This window comes from Anarrhichthys ocellatus, unplaced genomic scaffold (genome assembly GCF_004355925.1).
Source record: "Anarrhichthys ocellatus isolate YVR2014 unplaced genomic scaffold, GSC_Weel_1.0 scaffold28, whole genome shotgun sequence".
NCBI classification, from domain to species: Eukaryota; Metazoa; Chordata; class Actinopteri; order Perciformes; family Anarhichadidae; genus Anarrhichthys; species Anarrhichthys ocellatus.
In genome coordinates this window covers 1007398-1015450 of record NW_022280058.1, presented here as the reverse complement: position 1 = coordinate 1015450, position 8053 = coordinate 1007398, and the positions used below count along the sequence as shown (strand labels likewise).

At 41.7% G+C, this 8053-nt stretch overlaps 1 protein-coding gene across 1 annotated transcript in view; it reads right to left on the bottom strand.

The window, feature by feature from the left end:
- Positions 1–3697: 3697 nt before the first annotated feature.
- Positions 3698–8053, bottom strand: part of LOC116392086 (beta-1,3-N-acetylglucosaminyltransferase lunatic fringe-like) — an 11457-nt gene continuing 7101 nt past the window's right edge. The window contains exons 4-8 of the mRNA XM_031863234.1: positions 7819–7972; positions 7242–7327; positions 6974–7133; positions 6806–6891; positions 3698–5471 (exon numbers count right to left, since the gene is read on the bottom strand). Of these exons, the coding sequence (XP_031719094.1) occupies positions 5405–5471; positions 6806–6891; positions 6974–7133; positions 7242–7327; positions 7819–7972 (553 nt within the window). The 3' untranslated portion in view covers positions 3698–5404. The remainder of the gene's footprint in view (positions 5472–6805; positions 6892–6973; positions 7134–7241; positions 7328–7818; positions 7973–8053) is intronic.

Here is an 8053-nt window from a genome sequence, read left to right as displayed (position 1 = left end):
ACACACACACACACACACACACACACACACACACACACACACACTGTACAGACCTGTAAATAGTAAACGTGTGCTTTACTCTCATTCCATGAGAAGTATACTGTTGAATCATTACTGGTAATGTGGTGTGCTGCGTGTTTACCATGGACGTTTTTGCTGTACCTCTCTTACACACACACACGCACACACACACACACACACACACACACACGTGTATAAATAATAAGCCAGTGAATTAGAAAGCCATGTTTAGATAGAAAACGTACCACCACATCCACACCGTCTTTAGCTTAACATTGTCGTCTAACTAAGACTTGAAAAGTGTGTCCACATCTCTCTCTCTCTGTATTTGTTTACGTGCGTTCACAGTGCACATGTCGCGTTATGAACGTGAGCCAGGAATCCTGTTGTGGAATAACTGATTTGAATTTTTGGGGGTCGAAGCGAGAGACAAAGGGACATAAGAAGGCTCAAACTGTGCCAAAAAACTCTGAATGCCTGATTCTGTCCTCTTCTTCTACTGCCTCCACACGTCTCAAAATAAAGGGGAACGAAATCACGTGGAATGTTTCCCCCCCCCCCGACTGTAAATTAAAGGGAACGACACTTGAAAAAAGAAAAACAATGGACAGAAGTGGAATAAGACTCACTGGAAATTGCGACTACACATTTGCCAGGTGCTATGAGGGCTGGTCAAGAAGACGATCAGGACTGAGGAGCGACGGAAACGTTTTTAATTGTTTTTTATTACTTTTGCGTTCATTCAGGGATGTGATCAGGAATATAAAAAGCAGTAAAAATAAAACACCTCCATCAAATCCTGGAATCCTGAAAATCCCTGATAAATAGTCTTACAAAATGAGGGAAAGTGGGTGTTTTTTTAATGTTTCATCATAAGCTGAATTCATGTGATGTGATACTGTGACCGAGTAGTATCCTGTTTCCTCTTCTCTACCGCTTTTTCTTTCTTCCTGTGCTTTTATTTTGTTAACTGGTGACCGTCGATCGACCTTTAGACACCAGTCTTTCTGTCTTTCTTTCTTTTATTTTATTTTATCTTTTTACCCACAAGCACAAGTTCTCTTCAAGGTGACTTTGCGAGCTGGAGAAGTGAAACACACTGCCAGTGGTTTTTCCTCCCGCTCTAAATCTCTCTGTACAGTGTATAAAAAACTGCATCCGTGAACCCGTGTGTGTGTGTGTGTGTGTGTGTGTATGTGTGTGTGTATGACAACGCTGCAGCGTGATTGGCTGTTGCTCTATCGCAGTGTTACTGTGTGTACAGTGATCAGTGTGATCCCGAGTCATTTCTGCACAGACGCCGTGCATGCCCTCATACACACACACACACACATTAAAACACACACACACATACATGCTGTACAGACAATACATATTCAAACACACACACCACAGTTTCCTATGAAAATGCATCTTTCCCTCTTGTCCCGTTTACATTCACATCTAGAGCTGTAGTGACTGCACGCCCTCCCACAGCTGATAACCATTTGCATTATGGGTGATTAGTAGGTAACGTAGTAACCACATTTCAGAGTGAGCCGAGCCCTAACATCCAACCACCATTCCTGTACAGCATTTTAATATTCTATTATTAATCAATGACCACTTCTCGTATAAGCGAGACAATCTTACATGTGTGACTTTGCTAGAGAGAAGATGTCCATGTTATGGTAACAATGCTACCGATGGTCTAGTACTTTACAGTGGGGTTTGTTCTTTTTTTTAGCACCATAAATGCAAACAACGTTAAGATCTGTGGGACTCGTCACTGATTAATGGCCTTTCATAATGTTTTTAAAACTCTTACAACACTCTTCATATCACGGGTTGTTTTTTTTTCTCTGTCTTGTAAAAAAAATAAATTCAAACTTTAAAGATAAAACAATAGCTAGCTGTTTTGTAGGAGAACAAAGGCAAGAGCAGCGTTTTTCCTCTCTTATTAATGGTGAATGACTCTCTCTGTCTTGCAATGTTTTAATAAAACTATTCCAGTGTCGTCTGCACAGCTGACTGAAAGTTGTATTTGAATTCCTGTGCGATTTAACCGATCTGGTGCAGTCTGTCTTGATGGGGAGGAAGAAAAAAATCAAAAGATCCACGCTGGTGCTGGAGAGTCAGCCACGTGTGTGTGTGTGTGTGTGTGTGTGTGTGTGTGCGGTATTTACAGGACTTCAAGTACACCTCTGTCCAGATGTGACGGGCAAACATTGTTTTCTATGGCTGTTTTTATTTTCCGATGGTTTAACTAAGATATTAATGATGTACATGTCAAAACTGTGGTAATGATATCATCCAGCCTGGAATTAAATGTTTAAAAAAAAAAGAAGAAATTAAAGCAACTTTAACGTACTGATCTGCAGGTTGTTTTCTTAATGTGAGTGAACAAACAGAGAGGCGTCCGTCAAGTGTTCATCTTTTCATTCAGGTCCTTGTCCTTAGTTCTTACTGCTCAGTGCAGACACACAGTAACTGATACTGTGTGTCTGCACTGTTGCTGGGTAGATTATAAAGAAGCAGATGAATCTGTCGGGTCGGCAAGCTCTCAGAAACTGAAAGCACAAAGGGAAAGTTTGGAAAGATCTCGCGTGATAGGCGAGAAACACATTTTCATACCACGTTGATTCAGCTTCCATCATTTTATTATTGATGATTCATTGCAAACTGTCTACTTCTGCTTAAGGCCAATCAATTAAACATGCAGTTCTATACATATATATATATGTATATATACTGTATATATACCTATGCACTACCATTTATGTCAACTAGAGAGGGACAGTGTTTGACAGTGATGAAATAAGGTAATTAGTAATTACCTCCATTAATCTCCACTCATCTTTGTAGTTTTAGTGCATTTAATGTGACATTTTAACCGTCTTATGGTTCCATTTGTTTTACAACAGTTGTTGGATGTAAGTATCATTTTTGGAAATCAGAATGGTGTATTTTATCTATCAATGTATTGTTTTATTTTAATTAAATCTAGACACTTTGTTTATTAAAAGCAGTTAATTAGAAAAGAAGTCAAGGTGACTAAATACAGTGGAGATCTGAACTCAGAAACATTAGTCCTCAGCCTCCGTGTGCTTCACTAGGTACTGTATTTAATTCTAAAGCAGAAGTCCAAAGAGAAAGCATTCAAAATGAACTCCTAGTTTCAGACAAATCTATCAAATATGATCAGAAAAACATCAGACATACCTGAAATGCATCCTCTGTGTGTTCACTCTGTATCAATAAATGCACGTTTGCTTCCATTACATTCTGTTCAATAGTAAAAAAACAAAACAAGAACGTCGTTTCAGTCTGTCCTGTGATAGATTCTTATTCTCGCGAGAATCTAGCTGCCGTGCAAGGTAAGATGATTTCAGCCTCAAATCTAGAAACTGTTGCAAAAGGACCACCGACATCATATTCTGTTCCTCTAGCTACACGTATATACTGCATGTATTGTCGCTGGAGTTGATGTGTAGCCAACTGCAAATAAAATGTCCCACAGAGTACAAAGCCTTAACTGATACAATATAGCAAAGGAGCTAATTTTGCATGTATGTTTAATTTACTCTTTGATATAAACTTTTAATAAACCCTACGTTTGAACAAGCATTATGGTAGGGTTGTAAGTCTGGCAACAGTTACAATATACAGCTAAAAACGCTAAAAACGGCTCAGGATAAGCAGCAGAGACAGTTTTAATAACCAAAAACTAGCTGCTGCTCTTTGCAGTAACACGTGCAGCCAGCAGATGTCACTCTGTAGCAGGTTAAACCAGTCTGACGTCTCACAGTGGGAGAGAGGCCACAAGACACGCGCGCGCGCACAACACACACACACACACACACACACACACACACACACACACTCCGCTAATGTTTTGGTTCTGCCTTTATCTCTCCAGGGCCTTGTGCATGGCTCCATCAGATAAGAGGACGGCTGTTGTAGTGGGGGCGGCGGTGGTCTCCAGACAGGAACCCACCAGCTCATAAACAAGGTCAGAGGTCAGAGGTGGAGGCAGTGTCCCTTAACAACCTCATTTAAAATCCCCCGGTTCACAATCACAGAGATGGAAAGGTGTTGTTTTTTAAAAAACGTTTTTTTATTGCATGTCTGCGTACAGTCCAGATACTGGAGAGAGCATGTACGCTTCAGAAGCAACGGTTCATCACATACATTCACTTAACAAGGGACAGAATTTAACTTAATAACTTTCACTCAGTTGCAACAAATGCTTTCAATGCACAGAAAGATAGAAGACGACCCAACATGAGTCATTCTTTGTTACACTGCTAACTGTGAGAGACGTTTCAGAAGCAGTCGAACACGATGAGGGCTTACCAGGAGAGTCATTTGGAACAGGCCTCACTGGATGAGTTGAGTTTTTAAAAGAATAGTCTGTTCATTGTGGGAAATACTCTTATTTGCTTTCTTGCCAAGAGTTAGTTGGAAAGAATCAAGACGCTCGGCAAATATGTAGCTGGAACCAGCAGCCAGTTAGCTTAGCTTAGCACGAAGACTGAAGACAGGAGGAAACAGTGCAACTAAACCAGCAGAAATATAACGGCAAGGTGCTCAGGCATGATGATATACTTAAAAAAAAAAAAAAAAGATAATACTGAACGCTGACAAGATAAAACTTCAGATTATAAAAATATGACTGATTTGATCCTTCATCTTTTCACCGTCAAACAAACCGGTCAAACCTACTCGACAAATAAAATAAAAGGCCAACAGCAAGTTTACAGATGACTTCGTGGTTCAACTTTGACCTCCTCTACTTACGGTACTTGTATGCACACACTGTTTTCCAGTGTGATGGGAGTAGAAGCGACTTGCAAGTGTGCCCACTTTCAGTTTTACCTCTAAATAAAGTGGTTTAGATGATTCAACTTAAAAAGAACAATTAAACATATTTGAAATAGAAGGTTTTTTTTGCATTTTTGCCGAGAGTTGGATTAGATGACTGATCTGACTTTGTCGTAGCTAAGCATGGATCTCAGCGGTTACTTTGGTGAGCACACAATGTTATTATAATGACCACTCTCAGGATCTAAAAAAAAAAAAAAATAGAAGAGCAGTCTCTTCTATTTTTCATAATAATGTTCATAAGTCTTTTTCTGTTGTTGCAGTGTTTGGCCTTTTGACGCCCAACGACAATTCACAGGGTGAGAGTTCAGATGTCAAATCAATAAAAAGTCAGTGTTCCACTCGGACCGCTGTTAAAACATCTACGTCCAAATGTTTCCCGCGGCTCTTGTGGGGGGGGGGGGGGGGGGCAGAAGAGGGCAGCAGTGCGACTCCTGGATGTCTGCGGTGACTTCCTCCTCTATCAGAGGACGCTCAGTTCTCCTCCTCCACCCCGTCCCTCCGTGTCTCTGGACGGGCGTTAAAGCGGCCGGGGGCTCGGGCAGCGAGCGGCGTCTGGGTGCAGCAGACAATGGACCGACCTGAACCTGAGACAGAGAGGGAAACCAGTGTCACAATGCCTGGAAGCCGCCAACTGGGGATTTCAAAATAATTGAATACAATTAGCCGTGTGCATACACTCATGCACACAATGCACAAAGCCAGGAAGCTTGTCACTGTAGTAAAAACATACACACATGAGAAAGAGTTACATAAAGGAGCATTGTAGTACACGTTCTAAAACTAAAAGCGTTTCCTGACGCAGACGGAGCAGCTGCAGGGCCGCGTTGTGAATATCAGATAAAATACAATAAACAGTATCTGTTATGGATTGTTTGAAAAGATCTTTAATCTTTTTCAATTAACCCGTCCACCAGCAGGTCAACGAGCTGATCGCATTACGTCCAGCCCCCCCCCCCCCCGGGCACGCTGCCATCAGAGTCCATTGACAAGCTGCAGCAATAATTACAATTAGCCCAAACAAAAACACAATGATACAATTACTGAGTCGAGGACAAAGCAAAGAAGGGGAAAGACAGACGGGAAGCTGGAGAAATAAAAAATAAATCCCCTTAATGTCAGGAAGGCCAAAGATAAGATCTTTAAGGTCTTTGTTTTATGCTGTGAATTGTTTTGTTTGCCCGTTATGTCGTTCCTTTCAGTGAGATGTCACGGCCCCCGTACTGTAGATATTCAGAGAGAAGGTCACCTTTTGTGTTACACTGAGCATTCACAGATGAGCATTCACAAGCTAAAGGGGGGGGGGGGGGGTATATTCTGAGAAAAAAACAAAAACAGACCTTTACAAGAAAAATGCTTTTATTCTCTGAGATAAAAGTCGTGAATTAACGGGAAAAAACACATTTACAAGATAAAAACTTGAATATTCTGTTCAATTATAAATTTATCAATTTATGAAAAAAACAACAACCTCAGAAAAGAAGTGGGTTTTTTTTTTTTTTTTTCTTCCTTTCTCAAGAAAAGGTTAGATCGACCTCATCACACCGCAGAGGATGAGCCGGTCAAATTATACTTTGCAGACGTATTTACCACTACTACACACATTATCTTGATTTTAATGGTTAGATGATGGACAGCAGCTATTTTGATTATCGATTGATTTAGCATAAACGGCAAATGTTTCTTCTCTATTGTGAGGATTTGATACTTTTATTTATCTGAAGTGATAATAAATCGTCTCTCTTTATGTGTCTGATTGTTGGTCAAACAAAAGAAGCACTTTGATGCCATCGCCTCCAGTTTTCTGGAAATTATAAGAGACGTTTCTCACACAGATGTCGCACTCTTTTGTACTGTTCTCCTTTCTGCATATCGAAGAAACAAAATCACTGCCGTAAACTGATACACGTGGATATTTTACCTTGTAGGATCTTCATTTATTGAAAACGGTCCCTTCAGGTTGACGATGTTTCTGCTGTTTTCCACTGTGCCGTAGCTGAGGGTCACCTAAAGGGTGACAAACACAAGGTGTTCAGAGAGTTTTCAGATCAATAAATCTGTGTGTGTGCGTGTGTGTGTGTGTGTGTACCTGGTTGTGTATGTCCGACACCAGTCCCAGGTTCTCCAGGTGGGAGTGGAACAACGCTGAGCGGATGAGGCTCACGCCAAGCAGCGCCTCCGCGATGTAACCGACGGTGCAGTCGTCCGGGAGGCGAATGTGCTCAGCTGTCGCCATGAAGGCGCCGTCGCTGGACAGAGAAAGAAGAAGAGAGCGTAAGAGAAGGGAGGTTTGACGATGTCGCTGAAAACTGTGCCGAAAGATATCTCGTCCTTTATCTGTTGGTGAAGGTTTTTACCTCGCCCAGGGCTTCATCTTCAGAGCGAGGCCGTGGCTCAGACAGAAGCCTGCTCCGCCTGTGGCGAACCAGAAACGCACCTGCTTCTGCGCACACACACACACACACACACACACACACACACACACACACACACACACACACACACACAACTGTTATTTTAATGAAACTGATGTTTATTCCTGAAAGGAAGTTAAGAAGTTAATAGTTCATGTAAAACAGATATTGAGTTAAAAGAAGCCTGTACTGTCTCTTGAATATTTCGGCTTTATGAAGTAATAAGTACGGAAGATAATTTAGAGGCCTTACATTGTATTAGAAAGGACTTCACTACCCATAATGCTCTTGGAGCGGAAGGAAAAGGGGCAACGTGTTTGAGGCGATAGTTAGCTCTTGTTGTTAGCAGCCAAGTTATGTATCCTTTGTCATCACGAGCTAAAGCGTAATCCTTGTTTCATTCACTTCATTGCAAGGTTGTAAGGCTGAGCAACACCCCCCAGAGACTGAGACCTAGATGCATATCTCAGTTATGGAGCAGGGAGCTGCAGACTTGAACAATCAACCGATTAAAGTTTACCATTTGAGAGGTGCCGAGACTCTCCGTGGCCTCTATTGGTCGCTCGAGGCTGGGCCGGCCGATGTAGACGTCCTGTGTGTGACTGTACTGAGACAAGAGCTTCAGCAGGGAGCGCACGTTCACGTAGTTATCATCGTCCACGTGACAGAACCACCTGTGACGGATGAGGGTTGGTAAAATAATCTGTCTGTGTGTGTGTGTGTGTGTGTGTGTGTGTGTGTGTGTGTGTGTGTGT